This window comes from Vigna umbellata, chromosome 5 (assembly GCF_029865625.1).
Source record: "Vigna umbellata cultivar VRB3 chromosome 5, Vumbellata_1.0, whole genome shotgun sequence".
In the NCBI taxonomy this organism is placed as follows: domain Eukaryota; kingdom Viridiplantae; phylum Streptophyta; class Magnoliopsida; order Fabales; family Fabaceae; genus Vigna; species Vigna umbellata.
In genome coordinates this window covers 64,989,816-65,008,854 of record NC_142169.1, presented here as the reverse complement: position 1 = coordinate 65,008,854, position 19,039 = coordinate 64,989,816, and the positions used below count along the sequence as shown (strand labels likewise).

Here is a 19,039-nt window from a genome sequence, read left to right as displayed (position 1 = left end):
TTAATTCCACATTCAAATGTGACGTATTATTTTTTATATCAATGCTGTATATGATATACTCATTAAATTTTATACTAATTAGTTTAAAAATTATTATAAGATTTTGATTTTTCTATTAAATGACTTAAAAGTGTTTTATACTAATAGTCACAATTATACTAAGAAAAGTAAATCTCGTTACAATCTAACACCAACCACTTCACAATTATATTTTTAGAAAAAAATGATTATTAAAAGTAAATTTTTATATTTGTAAAAGAAAAGAGAGAATAAAAAAAAAAGATGAAAAAAGTAAAAATAAAAAGGTGACGAGAAGACAGTGTAAAAGTTTATCAAATATCAATATATCATGTTGCACATCATACAAAAAATTATCATAAAAAATTGTATATATATTCAAATGTTTCAAGAACAAATTCTGAACAAATTCAAACACTGCTGGTTCTCATAAAGCAGTGTGTTGTGACTGCACAAAAAGAATGAAAGAACATGTATTCAACAAATGTTTTCTCTCAGAACAGTTTGCTAGCAAATTCGTCTATTTCAAACACTCCTTCCATGCGATAAGAAGATGATTTGGAAGCAAGTTCCCTCAGTTGTGACACACTTCTTCCCAACTTCAAAGCCATCTTCATTTCAAACAGCTCCCCATTTTCTCTTCTCTCCAAATCTTCCTCTTCCATAGTTGATTCAACAGAGGTTTCCAGCATCTTGAAGAACCCACCTGAGGCTCTGTACATTTCAAAAACCATGCCTACTTGCCCTGCATGCTCAAAACTGTTAACTACTGCAGCCAATGACCCAGCCATGAGAGGCACTGATGAGAACCAAGAATCATTGCCTACAAATGCAGATCCTGCTGCTGCAATTCCTGTCAGTAAAGGACCTGAAATGGACAAGGTCTTGTTAATCTTCAACGCTATGTTCCCAAGCCTTTCATAGTCCTCACTGTCTTTTCTCTTCACCACCTCAATAACCTCCCTCATTTCCATTTCTAGTTCCTCACTCCATCCATTCGTTTTCCCCATTCTCTGTGGCTTTCCTTTTCCCTCGCCGACTTTGGAAGGCCACCACACAGCAGGCTCAAATTTCTGAGGGAATTTCTCAAGCATAGCTCCTCCCAATAAGGGAAGTGGAAAAGCTTTGTCAAGCGCCAAAACCCTCATCATTGCACCCTTCACATCTTCCTCGGTAGGGTTTCCAAGTGCAATTGTGGTTTCGATTTCGCTCTGAAGGTTCCTGAACAATCTAGAAGCATTCCGTTGTTCCTCCGTGAGTTGAGAAGGTTGGATCTTGTTCATGATGAGTAACATCCCTGTGGCTGCTGAAAACAACAGCGCAGAAGAAAGCTTCAAAGCCAAAAGTGGTGCACCAGCTCCACACGTGGCTGCAACACCAGCCATGGTTGTTGCAGTGAGTGTAATCATGTTAATGGAGTTCAAAAGCAGCGTGTTCCAGTTATCACGTTGCTCGCCAATGTTATTGTGCATTTCAATCCTGTCAGCCACAGCTTCGAGGATTGCATAGAGTTTGATAAGGGCATCGGAGTTTGTAGAGTGCTGTTGTTCATCAATATAATCGTGCAGCTGCGTGTTCTTCTCTGACAATGGGGTTATGTCTCTGGGTTTCGATTCCTCAACCTTCTTTACAGTACGTATCTTTGGCAGTGAAACATCAACTCTGGGGAGTTTTGGGACGTGGATTGCAGCATTTATTGTTTTCCTTGAAGACAAGGAAGAATAAGAAAGTAGATACGAGGTTTGTATGGAAGCCATGAAGGGTTTCGTAGGTTGATGAGGAAATAGTTGTATGGAGTTGGTATTTAGATGCGTTATGTTACTATTTATAATGAAACCAAAGGGGACAGGAAAGAGTCAAAATCAAATAAGGAAACCCATGATTGACCAGTTTTTATTGACATGGTCTCTGTTCAAAATTCCCAGCCTTGTTTCTAGCTTGTCATGCGACGTAGTAAAACCACAAGGCTGAACTTCGTCACTCAGACGAAAAAATTTGCATACAGTAAAACCTATGACTGCGTTTTTTTCTTGCTCCTAATCCATTTTATTTCAGTTAGTTATTTATACATTTTCAATATATTGATTATTACTATAGCTAGCCTCGTTGGATATATATATATAGTCTTTGACGTTGAAGTTTCATTAGCCTTATAAATTACGTCCTAAATTGCTCCGCACTTCAAAAGTTGAACTTTCGTCACAATAGCTCGTGTTGTAGACTTTGTGGCGAGAAAATTAAGATTTCAAGAATAAGGACAAGTAGTTTAATGAAATTTGGTTCTACGAACTCTGCAAAAAGAAAAATAATTAATGTTTGTTAGTGGCAGCAGAAATGTAACTAATTGCTCAAGATATTAGCTTTTTTTTTTTTCGATAGAAAAATGGAGCACAAAGTTTTTGATCCGAAAAAAGACAATTTGGGAGTAGAATTATGATGTTTAGTTTGAGCCAAGATAAATATATAATTGGGTGTTTTGGATGATAGACCATTGATATAGAAGTCAAGGGCAATATATAACAGGAAAGGTGGCGCGGAGAGGCAACCACAACTTTATGTTGTTGTGTTAAGAATGCATGGCAGAGTTGAATGTGCTAAGGAAGATGCTCCGAAATAACTCATGCTTGGTGAAAGCATTATGCATCTCATTAAAATATATATATATATATATATATATATATATATATATATATTCAGAAAATAATTTTATTCATTATTGAAAATTTAAATTAATTGAAAGCTTATAGAAATGGGATACGACTTGGCCAATTTTATCAAGTAACTAGATGTTCCTAAAGAGACCAATAAATTAAGAGACGGTTCAAAGGGTTACTATTACTCAATAGACTTATACTACAACCAACTTTTATACATTAGCAACTAATTAATTAGCCTTGGGGACCAAGGGGTCTCAGGGAGATGCTAAGAATGACTTCAAAGAGATTTCAATATCAACTTTAATGTAAGAAAATAAAATATTTTATTTTATGAGTAATTTATAACCAACACGTAAATGTTTGATTATTATATAAAAGTAATTCATTTCATGACTTTCTAACTTGTTACACTATTTTTAATATTTGTTATATTTTAATTGTTCTATATAGAGCTGTCAAAACGGATAACTCGATCCGGTTCGGTTTACCACGGGTTATTCATTTAGTGAGCCAACTCAATTCGGCTCACTTATTGGCAAACTCAAAAAATTTGAACCCGATCCGACCCACCACGGGTTGTAGGTTAAACGGGTTAGTTCATTAGCTCATTTAATTATAAGTTTTTTAAAATAATAAAAAAAATTATAATTTTTTTAATTCAAACCTAAATAAACGTCACACTAAAATGATGTTAAACTCCAAAGATAATTCAAAAAAAAATATTATACAATCCCAGAGTAATTCAAAAACATAGGTGAACAAATAAGTTTTTAATATTAATAATTTTTGTATCATTTGTCCATTTATAATATTAGAGTCTTGAATACATAAATTTATAATATTTTCTCTTTTGAAACATCTTCTTATTTGTCACCATCTATAATATAATAAAAAAAATGTTAACTAATAATATTAAAACATAAAATAATAAATAATTAAATTAAATTAGGTGGGTTGGTGACCCAACCCGGCTCACTACGGGTTAAACCCGGTGAGCCGGGTTCTAAGTGAGCCGTGTTGAAATCTAGCCCGCATAAAAAATTACATTTTTTTTAAACCTAACCCGACTCAAACCTGTAGTGAACTGAGTTGGCCCGTGGGTTAAAACTCATTTTGACAGCACTAGTTCTACGTAATTCAAATTAAAAAAGATTTGATATTATAAATTTAAGTAAGTAATTTTCTATTACATAATGTAATGAAAAATTTACAAATCAAATTCTAAATATATAGTTTAAATTGTGAAATAAGAAAAACTGAAAAAAGTAATCTATTTAAATAAAGTTATTTGTCAGACAAATAAATATTGTACGTAATAATAATTTAATCGTTTGAAAAAATAACTATATAACTATATATTATTTTCTAAAATACAAATTTTATTTATAAAATAAAGTTATATACATAGTTATACTTTTTAAAAACAGAATCGTGAAGGATTAATTTGAGATAAAAACACAAATCTTATTTTCTTACATATTATTTCATTCAATCTTATTTTCTTACCTATTATTTCATTTATTAAAATGTATCGTGAGCATCATAATCATATATCTACATCAAATATGGGTTTCTTATATACAGTAGGAATTGCTATTAAACAAAGTGTATTTGCAACAGTGAACATCTAAAAATAATATTGATTAATTTATTTTTTTATAACACAAGACACTTTAATGAAAGTTGTTTAGACATTACAATTATGGAGCTGAACTTTTTGTGACAATATTCCCATAAATACCCCTGTATTATGGCTGCATTGACGTAAGCAAAACTGTAATGTTTCTTTTAGGTTTAAACTCTCGGATGGTCTTCATATTTATGTGAAAATCTCAGTTGGGTCCTTATATTTGAAACTGTCTTAATTGGGTCATAATATTTGTAAAATTGAACAAAATTTACCCTATCCGTTAAGTTGTCCTAAACGGTGTTAAACTGTGATGACGTATTTATGTTGATGTGCATTATTTAATTAGGTGGAATTTTTATTTAAATTAAAAAATTATCACATGTGTCAACCCCTTCCCTACCCAAAATTATGTTTTCAGATTGGGGGAAAGGGACTTCTACCGTTGCACCGTCACGCATGCGAGAATAGGGTTTCGCCTCTTCTCCCCTGCCGCGCCATGGAGATTCATGGTTGTGCTTCTCTTTTTGCAATTTCATAGATGATACAGGTGAATCAAACCCATGGTGTAAATTAGGAAAGCTTGATGAATAGATTTTGCAGGGAATTTTCTACCGGGATACGAAGGTGGAGGCTTGGTGGTCATGGTGCTGCGGTGGTGATGAGATGACTGCGCAGGGTTCGTAAGAGAATTGGGGAAAACGATATTGGGTTTTGCTGTGTAGGTATGTGCGATAGTGGAGATGAAGGAGACGAACACAGTGACAACAGTGCATGGTCGCGGCGATTTGCGATTGGGGTTTTTCTGATTGTAGGTTTGTGTTGATGATGGGGAGAGCACGATTCTAGGTTGGTTTCTGGTGGCTTCGAGTTGCGAAAATGGTGACTTGCCGTGAGCGTGGGCTGCACGATTCTGGAGAATGCCATGGAAGAGGCTTGCGATTTGGCTCGCAGAGATTATGGATGCGTTCGTGGAGATTTGCGAATCGCAGCGGCCATGGAGGCGTCGTTGGCATTCCAGTGATGGTCTAATGCGATGGAGAAAATTGGGTGGTGGCGTGAAGTCTTGCGCTGTTGATGGCGGCTGTTGTCTGAGGCAAGGTAGGCGTTGTATGTACTGTGAAGAAGATGATGCGTTGATGGAGGAGAACGAATTAGGGTTACGCGACGGCCTTATGGCATGATGGTGGCGACACAGTTGCGGCACGACGACAAAGTTGCGGTAGTTGCGACACGAAGGCAAGGGTTATGAAATTAGGTTTTTTATGGAGAGGATGATGAGGTGGCAGTAAAAGTTATCAAATTTCACGTCATTATTTAAAATTTATTTCCACGTAATAAGATCACACATATGAGTATCACCACATCAGCAGACTTTAACGTCGTTTAGAACACCTTAACGGATAGGGTAAAATTTGTTCAATTTTACAAATATTATGACCCAATTGAGACAGTTTCAAATATGAGGACCCAACTGAGATTCCCACATAAATATCAGGACTATCCGAGGGTTTAAACCTTTTTTTATTAACGACAACTTTCTTACTTTTACAATCCTTCTGGCTGCTAATTATATTCTAGAGTCATTCTCCCTGCACCTCCCTAACCTCATCGTGCACCCTCAATTTTACATATCTACCCTTTATTAATTAAAGTCAAAATAGAAATAATGATGAAATAATGATGTCCTAATTACTAACCATATTCCTAACCACCAACTTTTCTGCTCATTGTATAAACCCTAGTAGTATACATGCACCACCTTTCCTTCTCGCAGTTTTTTCATTTGCACAGTAACATTTTTTCACTATTTCATTATTTGTTGGGTTGAGAGTTTTGAGGTTTTAAAGTGTAGTGGTTGTGTTGTGTGTTGGTGGTGCTATTGGTGTTGTGGATATTGGACGAGGAGGAAGAAGCTGGTCACAAGAAGGTCTTCAAACTCCGGTTCAGTGCAGGCGCACTTTGAACTGTGGTTTTACTGTTCTGCACCGTTTTTTATCTCTTTGTTGTGATTTAATGGATGTTGTCTTCAAAGATTATTTTCATCTCCTAATTTTTACTAAATCCTGATGTTATGTGTATAGTTTTCTTTTTTGTTTTCCTTCCATTGTTGTCCATTGCTGCAAGTGGTTATTGTGATAGAATGAATGATTGTGTTTCGTAACTAAGAGTGATATTTGAGGAGTGATATTTGAGTGATAGAATAAATGGTTGTGTTTTCCTTCCATTGTTGTCCGTTGCTGCAAGTGAGATTTTTTACTAAATCTTTTTAAGTTCTAAACTTTGTTATCTAAAAATAATAATAAAGAAATAAATAAAATAACAATAAAATTATTTAAATAATAATTAAATAATTACAAATAACAAAAAAATAATATGTACGAAAATAAAATTTACGGATAATAATAATTCTTTAATTGAATAAATTATTTAATATAAATTTAAAATTGAATAAAATTGCATACATAATAAATAATATATAAAAATTTAAAAAATCAAAAAAATTTAACAAACAAAAATAATTAAAAATATAATCCGAAAATATTTTAAACCTAACAATTGAAACTAACTCAACAAACAAACACAACTAAAATTTCATATTTTACAAACATAACTAAAAATTTGTTTTAAAAAAATATACTAACTCAACAAACAAATAACACACCCAATGCGAAATGTGACAACAAACAACTGCAGATCGAATTGTGGTTCGCCTTAGCCGCATATCGAACTGCGGACAACCCAGGACCAGAATTGCACTTCCAAGTGTGCCGACCATGCACCCCCGAGAACCAACCGTAGATCTACCTGCAGTTGCCATCAACCGCTGCTCCAACTGCGGCGCCACCAAATCCGCACTTCGTAGTGCGATGGCCATTAACTGCAGTTCCATTTGCGGTTTACCCTGCATCTCCCCTACTTCCAACGCCTAGCACAGATTAAGCAACGAAAAAATATAGTTAACAGCATAGATCAAGCAGAGAAAAAATATGCAAATCAACTATACTAACATATATTCGATCATACAAGGAGGGAGAAGGGGAAGGAATACCGCAACATGTTTAAAAATGGTAAAAAAGGAGGGAGGAGGTGAGGAGGGGAGGACAACCAAATAATCAAGGGGTGTAAGGTTTGGGGTGAGATGCGGAGGAAATGTTCAAATTTATTTTAGTGGGTCAGCATTTTATAAAACCAAAGTTGTTGACTCTGACAGATGTAGACTTAAGGGTAGGGGTACAGTTGGAATTAAAACAAAATTGGGAGGTGCAGGATGAAGTTAGGGAGGTGTAGGAAGAACCACTCTATACTCTATTGTGTTTGCTTTTTCCGAGAATGCTTTCTGTTAAAGTTGACTACGTAAAAACTATTATTTGGATTGTTCCACATTCTGTCTTAATAAATTAGTGTATTCGAATTTTGTAGCTTTCTAATATGTAAGACAACTCGTTGGTCATGAGATTTATCTTTCATGTATTGGATCATGAGCATGTGTTAGAATAATTGATTACTATATGCAAAAGGAGAAGATTATCATCAAAATTTATCTTTTTTTTATGGCATGAAAGATTACAATAAATTTCGTTGTATTATTTTTGCAAACCTAGAAATAGTCCATTTATCGGTCATGCTTCATTTACAATAATTATTTGGGATTATTATCACACGCATCATCACTATGAAACAAATTCCAACAAAATTTACAACTCAAAGTTCATAATCATATGTCGCGTGCAAAAAAAAAATATCAAAAGAAAAAATACATCAATGATAAGTTACTAGTTGAGAGGATTTTGAGATATTTGAAGTCTGTTCCTGGAAAAAGAATTTTATTCTCAAATCATTAAACTTAAAGGTAGAAGGATACACTGATGCAAATTGGACAAGTTCAAACGATGATAGAAGATCTATCTCTGGATACTTTATTTTTGTAGGAGGGAATCTTGTAACTTGGAGAGTAAAAAACAACCTGTAGTAACAAGATCTAATGCTGAAGTTGAATTCAGGGGCATAACACTAGGTGAATGTGAACTTTTGTGGATTAAAAATGTGCTATCAGATTTGGGCTTTAAACCAAAGGAAATTATGAGTTTGTACTGTGACAATACTTTGACTATAGCAATTGCTCACAATCCTGTGCAACATGATAGAACAAAACATGTGGAGATTGATAGACATTTCATCAAAGAGAAACTGAAAGCTGAAATAATTTCATTTTCTTTTGTAAGATTAGAATTGCAGTTGGTTGATGTTCTCACCAAAGGAATCTCACAAATATTGTTTAATGAGTCTCTATTCAAGTTGGGAATGTGTGATATCCATGCACCAACTTAAGTGAGGGTGTTAAGATATGTCAAATATTCTATTAACGGATATTAAGCAATCAAATATTGTGTTAGTTATAATTTATATATTATTATAATTTGTGCATATTTGTGCACATGTCATTCCTTTAATAGATGAAGGATTATAGGATCTTTGTATGTATATATATGGTACTCTACTCTTTGAAATGATAAATAAGAATTATTCTTTAAACTTTTTAATAAAAACATATTATAATAGATATTAAATCACCTATCATAATAGGTGCAAAACCCCTCTTTCAATTCACTTCTTTCAATCTCGTTGTCATTCCCCATTTCATTTCTTCTAGTCTCGCAAAGAAGATCTTTCTCTTCCCTGTTTCATTTCTTCTAATCCCGCACAACATTTTTACAACTTTTATTTCTCGTCCCCTCTTCCAATCCCGGACAACATTTTTACAGCTTATTTCTCGTCCCCTCTTCCAATCCCGCACAACATTTTCTTCTCTCATCCAGAGCACAGAACACACCTACACATATGGAAACCCTACATGTCTCGAAGGCTCGACGCCGCGCACACTCGTCAGAGCCTCCACGCCGTCTCCTAGTGGCCGTCGAGGAATGCAAGCTTCCAGTCATCGATCTCAACCGCTTAGAGGACAGTGACGAGATTGTGAGGGAAGAGTGCAAGTCGCACATTGCTAGGGCTTTACAGGAGTGGGGTTTCTTCCAGGTGGTCTCTCTCAGGTATGTCTCTTCACTCACTACTCACTTCTATAAGCTTGTTCTGTTTTGAGATTTTTCATAAACAAAGCTAAAATTTTCATTTGGCCATTATTAGACCAACTACATTCAGAGTTATGTAGTCTTTCGGAAATATTGGGAACATTGTGAATAGAGCTAACACTACCTACATTTAACTAATAAGAGAAAAATGAATTTAATTGAGAAAATCATTGGATTATAGAACACAAGAGTGAGTGAAGGGATGCATCATTTGATTAAAAAATTAACTAAATACTTTATCTAACTATTCATTACAAAATTGTTCTAACTTAATTATTTTATTTGTAGATCTTTAATGATTCATCTCCAATGGAAGCTCCAGACATTGAAGACATTAGAATCAAGTGAACTCCTTTTATTTTAAGTGTTAGTAAATTGTAGAAACTTGACTAGGTTAATGTGATATTTGGATTTAATATATGGTTTGATGTACAAATTATGTATTCAATATTATTAGACAATTTAATGTTTGAAATGAATTTCATTATGTTAGTTTAATTGAATATGTTCATTTCATGTTATATTGATTATAAATTGATTGATGAGATGATAATATAGGAAATTGATTGTAAATTGATTAGATATGTCAAATGTAATAATGAATTTTTTTTAACAAAACAAGTTTTTATGATAGGTGAACAATGTATGTAATAAAAGGTTATTTCTGAAAAGCATATATTATGATAGGTGCACAGTTACTTGTCTTAATATATTCGAAATATTATGATAGGTGAAAAGATTTACGTCATAAAATACTACATATTATGATAGGTTAATTCATCTACATCATAATATATTCCTTATATTATGACTGATAAATGAAAATTTGTCATAATACACTGGATCTATTATGATAGGTGGCAGAAAGTACGTCATAATACGTTGAATGTATTATGACGTAATTTTCTGCTACGTCATAAAATGCACAAACCTATTATGTCCATAACTATAATGCAAAGGCCATCAGTCATAATATGTCATTTTTACTAGTCATTAATTGTGATTTTTCCACTAATGATTTTATTTATTATTACACTTATATTATTTCTTAAAAAAATTACTACTACTAGAGTTAGCCAACACAAAATATAAACCGAATAAAATTTAAGGTTGTGCGAAATATTCGGTAAATTGACGGATATGTATTAATTTTATTTTAAAATTATCAATTTAAGTTATTTTAAAAGAAAATTACAGATGAAATTAAACTATAACAAGTAAGTATGATTTTATTATTAAATTAAAGTTATGTTTGCAAAACATAACTTCCATATGTTAGTGATAACTTCCATGTGTTAGTGATGAAGTTATGAGTATTAAATACAATTTTAATATATATATCTATTTGAATTAAAATTGTGAATGAATGACATAATTTCTTTAAAATTTTTGTTCTTGGTTTATTTACAACAACAAGCTTTGAGTAGAAATCATTTAAAGTCTTTATAATAACTTTAATAAATAAGAAGACATGTTGTGTCATTATTAAAACTGTAGGAACATTTTCCTTCACCTGTATTTGGAAGATATGTACCTAGACCTTGTCTTCACAATAATATCAATAATTCTCAATACTCACTATTACAAATATAAGAACATCCATAGTCAAATATTAGTTACAAAAAATATATTCAAAAAGACTTTAACCAGTACTCTAGACATTTGCACTAGTTATTATAAAAAAAATTAATATTTAATAGTTGATTTTTCATTCATATCCAAACATTAACTTGACTCAACCATAATAATATATTTAATTTTTCAACACTGTCTCATTTTCATAAGTATCCATAACTTGCTTTCGGTTTCCACAATAATCATTTCGACATGAGCTCCCTACTAACATCATATAATTAAAAAAATGTTTGATAGACACTAAAAAATAAATTATATTGCATGGGTGGAAACCACCAACATTTACTTTATTTTCTTCCTTTTTTCTATTTTCAATTTCAATTCTCTCTCTGATCTTTACCAATCACTTTTTCGTTTGACATGAATAATCACCACTCCAAAGTATAGATTTATAATTTTCAAAACTTAATAAAATAAAATATGATGATTAAAATTACCATTGTTTTTAAATCGATTTTGTATTTTTACGGTTTCAATATATAAAGCATTTACTATTTTAGTTTCAATACCACGAAAAAGGGATCATAATAATTTATTTTTTGAACTTAAACAACTAAAATAAAAATTTTAACAAAAAAAAGAGACCAGCGCTAAATTGATTAAAATTTAAGGATTTTAGTATAAACTTTTTAAAAGCTTAAAAGGATAATAAATGCGTAATAATCTTAATTTTGAAACCTGTTAATTCATATATAAAATAAAGTAAACATTTTTCCTTCACAGAAATTAACATTGATTTTAAATGATAATATTCGTAGAAATGTTTTCTGTAAAAAAATATGGTCAAAATTTTAACATATAGATTTTAGATGGATAATAGAAAAAAAAATAGAATTTTTCGTCTCCAAGATATTTTGGGGCAACAACCATAATAGATACACAGAAAAGTGACGGACCCAGACGCAGTTAGCTGCTATTCAGTCAAAGGGTGGGAGCAAGATGGGTTCTTTGGCAAAGAAGGGTCTCAACAGTTACGTCAAACAGCTCCAAGAAAACCCTTTGAGAACAAAGGTACCTCTTCTGCGCTCACTTTCAATTTTTGTAATTTTTTATTTTCAATCCATTTTCGTTGACTTATTCATTGGGGGTCAAATTAGGTAATCACTGCAGGTGTAGTATCAGCGATTAGCGATATTGTGTCTCAGAAACTTTCTGGGATACAGAAACTTCAACTTAAACGTCTTCTTCTCAAAGTCGTGAGTTCCTTTTTCTTTTTCATTTAGTTTAATCTTGTTCTACCAAATCCTAAGTGGTATCGTAACCTGATTCTGATATGAGTAAATTGCAGTCCACTTGAGTGATGACGCTTAAATTTCCCTCCCTTGAAAGATTAATATGTGCTATATTTTTGGGGTTAATTTTCTCTTTTTTTATGGCTGTTGTATTATTGGCAATTGGGTTTGAATATCTACCAAATTTCAGTGTTGACTTGACAAGTGTTCAGAATATCGTTGCATCTGTTAAGTATGCTAATTGAATGCTATCGGTGGTTCAAATTAGTTGTAACTTATAAGTGATCTTAAAGTTCAAAAGAAAATAACACAGTCTTACCAGGTTTTTGCGGTGTTAACAGACTCATATACATTGAAATAAAGACTTAATTGCATATTCTTGCCGCCAACTATTGCAATTTTGTGGTTTTAATCCTTAGACAAACGGCTGTCATTATCACATGAACTGTTTCCAATTAGCAGAGGCTTTAAAATCACAGAAATTTAGATATACAGTAGATCTAATTGACACATTTGGAACTCAAAGATTAAAATTGCACATTGGGGATACCGAAAGGGCTCGGTGGACACAATTGAAGTATCGAGAACTAAAATCGCACAATTTTCGTATCAGAGGAAACAAAAATATTAAAAAGTCTAAAACAAACTAAAGTGTGTGCACATTGATATCTGTGGAAAGGGGAGTATAATTTTTAAATAAAAGGAGAAGAATATATGATTTAAGTGCCGGAATATTTCGGATTTACTTTTTGGGGGTTGGTGTGATAGAAAATCTGTAACAAAAGCTGTTTTTAAAAATGTTGGAATGAGGGTTTTTTTTTTTTTTTTTGGATAGCATCATTGTATGAATATGACAACTAGCTTGACAATTCATACCTCAACAATCAAATGCTTCCTAAGGATATTTATTGAAAGAAAAACAAAACTGTAAAAGAAAATATAAGGGACCAAACCAAAATCCTATGCAATCAAGAAAATCTATATTCAGGTAAGCCAAACCTATTCCTAAAAAAGTTTTATGTAATACTAGAAGGCAAACTATTAAACCAATGAAAATCCTATTTCATATCCACCTCAAGTTAGCTAAACTATCCACATTTATTTTCTTCTCTAAATATGTGGAAAACTTTAAAATTCAAGCATTTACTTATGGCAATGTTTCGAATCCATCTACCATAATAACAACAAGGAACAATATTTACTTATGAAATGAGTCTTTTAGTTATTAACATGTTGCTGCTCATCTTGATGAACTATGCCATGCCCAAATAGATAGACGAAGTAGCAGCAAGTGGGCTTCTTGCTTAAACCTGTATGTCTTAATTTAGTTACTACTACTACTACAGTTATGAGTGACTTTCGCCTTTTCTAGTTATATACTTATATTTAAGCATTGGGAATTATATATCGTTTATTGCATGCAGCTTTTTGGAGCCGGTTATATTGGACCCTTTGGACACTTTTTTCATTTAATACTGGACAAAATATTCAAAGGAAAGAGAGATACAAAAACTGTGGCCAAGAAGGTAAAACCGCAAATCCTTCTGTTCTAAGTTTTAACTATATCTATCAGGACCTGAATTCAGGCATTGCAGTTGGTACCATGTCCTCAGTCTGCTTTTCTTACAGTTTTTGCTGCATTAAATATCTGCTGACTTAAAATGCTATAATGAATTGAATCTTAAAAGAAATTTCTGAACATATTTATTCCAGAATTTATTTGTAATTAAATGGATGGGTTTTTTATACCACCTTTCTTTACACAAATGATAGAAAAGTTTAAGTTATCCTTTTCTGTAATTAATTCTTCTTTCATCGATCTTTTTGTTTTCAGGTTCTGATTGAACAGTGTACATCTTCTCCTTTGAACAATCTGCTTTTCATGATTTACTACGGATTAGTTGTTGAAGGTTAGTCATTTTTCAACATATAACTTCTTTATTCACATTGAAGAAACATGGAGTACTCCAAGTAAGATACAGTTGGAAAGCAGGCAAAAAGAATATTTCTCATCAATGTGAAAAACAAGATTTCCAACTCTGACATCCCCTGCTACTGTTTGTTTACTTATTAAAAAAAATGAGGCTGTCCTAAAAGTGATGTACGAAATGAATGGTATACTTGGTTGGTGAATTGTGTGCTTATGTTTATGATGGAAAATTGGATTTCAGGCCAACCTTGGGTGAATGTGAAAGCTAAAGTTAGGAAGGATTATCCATCAGTGCAGTACACTGCTTGGACGGTAATATTTCTATTTCAAGTGTAGAAAATGACAATTTAATGAAAGATCAATTTTTTTGTTTTTAATTTTAACATTATAACTCCCTTGACTTGAACCACAGATCTCGCCAATTGTGGGGTGGATAAATCATAAATTCTTGCCTCTTCATTTCCGTGTTGTTTTCCACAGCGTAGCAGCATTTTTCTGGTACGTGTATTTTGTTTTCCTTTCCTCTGATTTCCTTGACTTGTTAATGATTGTTCCCATTTCCCTTTGCTATAACAGCATGTAAATTGAGATAATTGATTGTGTGCATTTTATTTTAGGTCAATATTCTTAAATCTTCGTGCACGATCTTTGGCGTTGACTAAAGCCTGAAGCAAAGAACAGTACTGATCATAGTCTTTGAAGTAGATGCTACTGTTTGTTGGGAGACTGTTAATCTTTCCAGAGCGGAATATAGAAGTTTAGAATATAGATGCTTTTGGACAAGGGTTGATTGATTTGGTTTTCAACTGAACTGATCGTGGTTAAGATGATTTTAAAGTTGTGTGATTTATGTTTGAATGTTTTCATTATGAAAACAAGTTAGTAATAAAAATTGGTATAAATTTGTTATTCAATGTAAAACTTGTTTATAAAGTTGCTTGAATTTAGAATGATTATAGATTCAGAATTAGTTCTTTATCATAGATTCATATCGGAGAAATTAACTTCAAAACACTTTAACTAGTGTTTTAATTGAATTGAACACACACTTTACGCTCATCTGTAAATGTCAAAAGAATTTTGGAGACAAAACAGTAACTACGCAGCTAATTGTTCTAGGCAACTATCTAATGATGAATATATTTTTAGGAAAAATCTTTTTTAGAGGAAATTAATTTTATGGAGTGTCATTAGCATCATTTAATCTAGTTTGTTGTTATCCAACTTGTTAAGTCGTAAAATTAGCTATGAAAAGGAAAGAAATTCATTATCCAGTTGTGAAATGAAGTTTGATAATAATGTTTGAATATCAGATAAACATAACAGCACAAATGCATAATTGATGAACATATCTAGTATTATAAATAGAGCATTGTATCATTTGGGATTTTATGGACTTCTATGAGAAACAGCATCGATGAAGGGATTGAAGCATCGCACAAGAATAAAAAATCCCAATGTTCTTATATTGTCTTTTGTCAAAATCTATGTTTTGTTAAATCCTCAGAGGAAGATGAGTGGCACTTGTTCTATTTCAAGTCACGTGGAAGTTGAGACAACTAACTCTTCGTGTTAGGTTAGGCTTCTAATTTATTGAGACAACTCCACCTGCTTTTCATGGATGTTAGGAAGTACATATACCCAAAATAAGGGGTCATTGACTTGTTGGCTTATAAATTTGACAAGTATATACTGATATAAATCATATTTTTGCACTGACAATTTCAACAAAACAATTTAGAAAGACGTGACACGGTATGAATACTAATATACATACACTTGTCCTATAATTTTTTCTACACAAAACTGTTTCTACAGGAAACTTTAAAAAATAGAAAGAGTATATACATACACTTGTCCTATAATTTTTTCTACAAGAAACTTTAGAAAATAGACAGAGTATGACATGATATGATTATTTTTTTTAAGTTGTGATTAAATACAATATCCATCCTTTCATTTCCATTGACATCAAAATTTAATTGATGCGAAATAGTTCGAATTCATTAAACATTTTCAACATGTGAATTTCAGTATAACCAAAATTTGATAATCACACTATACATTTTTTATGTCTTTATTATTAAAATTTGAATTTTAGACTAGTATAGTAAATATTTTTATATGTTGGGAAATATATGAAATTATAACAAGTATAGCTGGTAAAATACTTCCTGAAAAACTGAGGTATAGTATTCAACTTGAAAAAGGTGAAGGATATGTGAAAACAAGAGAAATATTTGCCTTATTTTACTTAAGTTAATCAAAAGTTATAATCACAATGCGCAGGGATTTTGAGGAACTGGTCAGAAAATGAAACCTCTGACCCTATTGAGTTATACCTGACAAATATGTACAGGCATTAATTTCAAAGTGATAGTATCTTGTAAACAACCGCGGCACTCTACAGTCATCAATTATGGAAAATCAAATTTACTCAACCCACGTGAAAGAATATAATAAATGTGAAAAAAAAGAAATGGACTGAGTTATACGTTCTTAAACTCTGTCAAAATGTTTTGATTAAGTAAATGCATGGGAATGCACTAAAATATTAACCTTAACCATGTGTTTTAGTTTATTCTGGAGGCTTATGTATGTTTTATTATAGCAGATATTATTATCATATTGTGGTTGTTGGTTGTCAAAAAAGAAAGTTAAAACATTCAACTAGATTTCGCAGGGTCATTAGCTAAACTCTTCTTCAGGGCACAATTTATTTTTTTTAACAATTTCTTTTCTGTTGGTATTACAGGTTTACTCGTTATTTCTGTTGAAAGTCAGCATAGGAGGGAGAAAAGCAGAAATAGCCAACATGAAAGGACAAGTAGTTTTCAATGCTCAGAACATGTTCAACCATGTTGTGAAACTTCTCAATTACATTCCACCTGCTTATACATATATGCATGTGCTGTAAGAGAAATTGTCACAATTCAATCCCAAACGTGTCTTCAATCATATACTATTACTGGTTAAGGCCTTCATAAACAAAAAATACGGAATATTGATAAAGTGGTGGTAATAGCACATGGGAACCAATATGCTTTCAAGCAAATGTTCTTCTTTCTCATATTTCAGTGCAAGAAGGATAGCTGTATCAATCGATGTTCCGAAGATCAAGGTAAAAAAGATCTCCACTGCAAGGCTTCCTAACAGAAGTTTGGTGGCAGAATTGGATTATCTACATAAATACATTCCAACCACCACCACAACTCATACAAAAGAAGATCCTTACTACTCCAAAATCAACACTAACGATTCTACAACATCTGGAACAAGCACACCAAATTCCATGGAGGAGGTCAAGCTTCATTTGATTATGGACGTAGTAGCAGATAGAATAGAGATGCACAAGAATATTGGAGCACAGCGTGACAACTGGAACAGCCTTCTAGTGACATCTGTTAATATGATCACTCTTTCTGCTTCGGCTATGGTTGGGCTTGCAGCTGCTAGTCCAAGTGGAGCACATATTGTGGCCTTGAAGGTGTCCTCCACAATTCTTTATATGGCAGCCACAGGGTTGATTTTGGTGATGAACAAAATTCAGCCATCACAGCTTGCAGAGGAGCAGAGAAATGCTGCTAGGTTGTTCAAGCAGCTTCATGGAGAACTCAGAACAAGGCTTTCTCTAGGGAATCCTAGTGAGAATGATGTTGAAGAAGCAATGGAGAAAGTGCTTGCATTGGACGGGGCCTACCCTCTTCCTCTATTGGGCTCAATGCTCGAAAAACTCCCTCGAACTGTGGAGCCAGCAGTGTGGTGGCCTAGACAGAAGCAAAAGAGTCGAAGAAAAGAAGAGTTGGGAGGGAAACTGAAAGGGAAAAATGGATGGGATGCAAGGTCAGAGGCTGAAATGAGAAAGATTGGGATGATTTTGAGAAAGAAGGACATGGCAGAGTACTTGAGGTTGGGTAAACAAGTTTTGAACTTCAACAAGGTATTAGCAGTTTCTGGTCCTCTACTATCTGGCCTTGCAGCATTGGGTTCGTGCTTTTTGGGTTCTGTGAGTTCATCTTGGCCAGTGATGGTTGGGGTTATTGGAGGAGCTTTGGCAAGTGTTGTCAACACATTAGAGCATGGGGGGCAAGTGGGGATGGTGTTTGAGATGTATAGGGCAAATTCTGGTTTTTTTAAGCTCATGGAAGAGAGCATCGAACTGAATATTGCTGAAGAAGATCCTCATAAAAGGGAAAATGGGGAATTGTTTGAAATCAAAGTAGCTTTACAGCTAGGTAGGAGTCTCTCAGAACTCAAGCAATTTGCTGCTGCAGTTTCATCATCTCATGAGGAGAGGGATTTTGAAGAGTTTGCAAGCAAGCTTTTCTAGTATTATTACCAATTTTCTTGTTAGTTGTAATTGTCAAGCTTCCTTTTGTAAATATTCTCGTAGCTAGAGAATGCTTGTGAACAGTTTGTAGCAAGAACTGTTTTATTACTATGTTCGCTAACTATATTAAGCTTCTTTTTTTTAAACAAAATTTCTACAGTTTAACGTTGCTCCTATTATTCATTAGCCAGTTGTTAGCTTAGATCCACAGCAAATTAGTTTTTGATTTAATCAATTGCATTGCCTCAGAGCGCTGGAAACAAGTGCACGTGAACCAGTAGTGTATATTTGGCATCGCGACAAAGATGAATGTGACTTAACAAGTATGCTTCCCATTTCGACAGCGTGGAATTTCAGACGTGTTGATAATGCTATACTGGAACATACAAGTTGAATACTAAATATTAAATCAGAATGGTTACATCTGTTTATGTCGAATGGTTCTTCTTCTGGAAAGCTCTTGAAGCTGTCTGCAATGATCTTCTATAAAGAACAAAGCATAATGGTAAAGATAAAAAAT

General features: G+C 33.0%; 2 protein-coding genes and 1 pseudogene across 2 annotated transcripts; 2 read left to right on the top strand and 1 right to left on the bottom strand.

Annotated features, from left to right (window-relative positions):
• Nucleotides 1-364: 364 nt before the first annotated feature.
• LOC124834162 (putative F-box protein At4g22030) lies at nucleotides 365-1,794 on the bottom strand. The gene has a single exon (XM_047308795.2). It carries the CDS (start codon nucleotides 1,773-1,775, stop codon nucleotides 513-515), a length of 1,263 nt encoding a protein of 420 aa, XP_047164751.2. The 5' UTR covers nucleotides 1,776-1,794; the 3' UTR covers nucleotides 365-512.
• A 10,085-nt stretch (nucleotides 1,795-11,879) lies between these two features.
• Nucleotides 11,880-15,142, top strand: PMP22 (Peroxisomal membrane 22 kDa (Mpv17/PMP22) family protein). Its single transcript, XM_047314116.2, has 7 exons — nucleotides 11,880-12,038; nucleotides 12,125-12,223; nucleotides 13,684-13,785; nucleotides 14,094-14,169; nucleotides 14,431-14,501; nucleotides 14,602-14,687; nucleotides 14,807-15,142. Exons 1-7 carry the CDS (start codon nucleotides 11,967-11,969, stop codon nucleotides 14,856-14,858), a joined length of 558 nt encoding a protein of 185 aa, XP_047170072.1. The 5' UTR covers nucleotides 11,880-11,966; the 3' UTR covers nucleotides 14,859-15,142.
• Nucleotides 15,143-17,107: 1,965 nt separating this feature from the next.
• On the top strand, nucleotides 17,108-18,667 carry LOC124838438 (putative F-box protein At4g22030 pseudogene; annotated as a pseudogene).
• The last annotated feature ends 372 nt before the right edge of the window (nucleotides 18,668-19,039 follow it).

What these genes read in the sequence shown, in the direction of transcription:
- LOC124834162 (XM_047308795.2), bottom strand. Translation starts at nt 1,775, where the DNA reads ATGGCTTCCATACAAACCTCGTATCTACTTTCTTATTCTTCCTTGTCT.
- PMP22 (XM_047314116.2), top strand. Translation starts at nt 11,967, where the DNA reads ATGGGTTCTTTGGCAAAGAAGGGTCTCAACAGTTACGTCAAACAGCTC. An exon ending in CTACGGATTAGTTGTTGAAG is followed by an intron (nt 14,170 to 14,430) that starts GTTAGTCATTTT and finishes ATTGGATTTCAG; the next exon opens with GCCAACCTTGGGTGAATGTG. An exon ending in TGCAGTACACTGCTTGGACG is followed by an intron (nt 14,502 to 14,601) that starts GTAATATTTCTA and finishes CTTGAACCACAG; the next exon opens with ATCTCGCCAATTGTGGGGTG.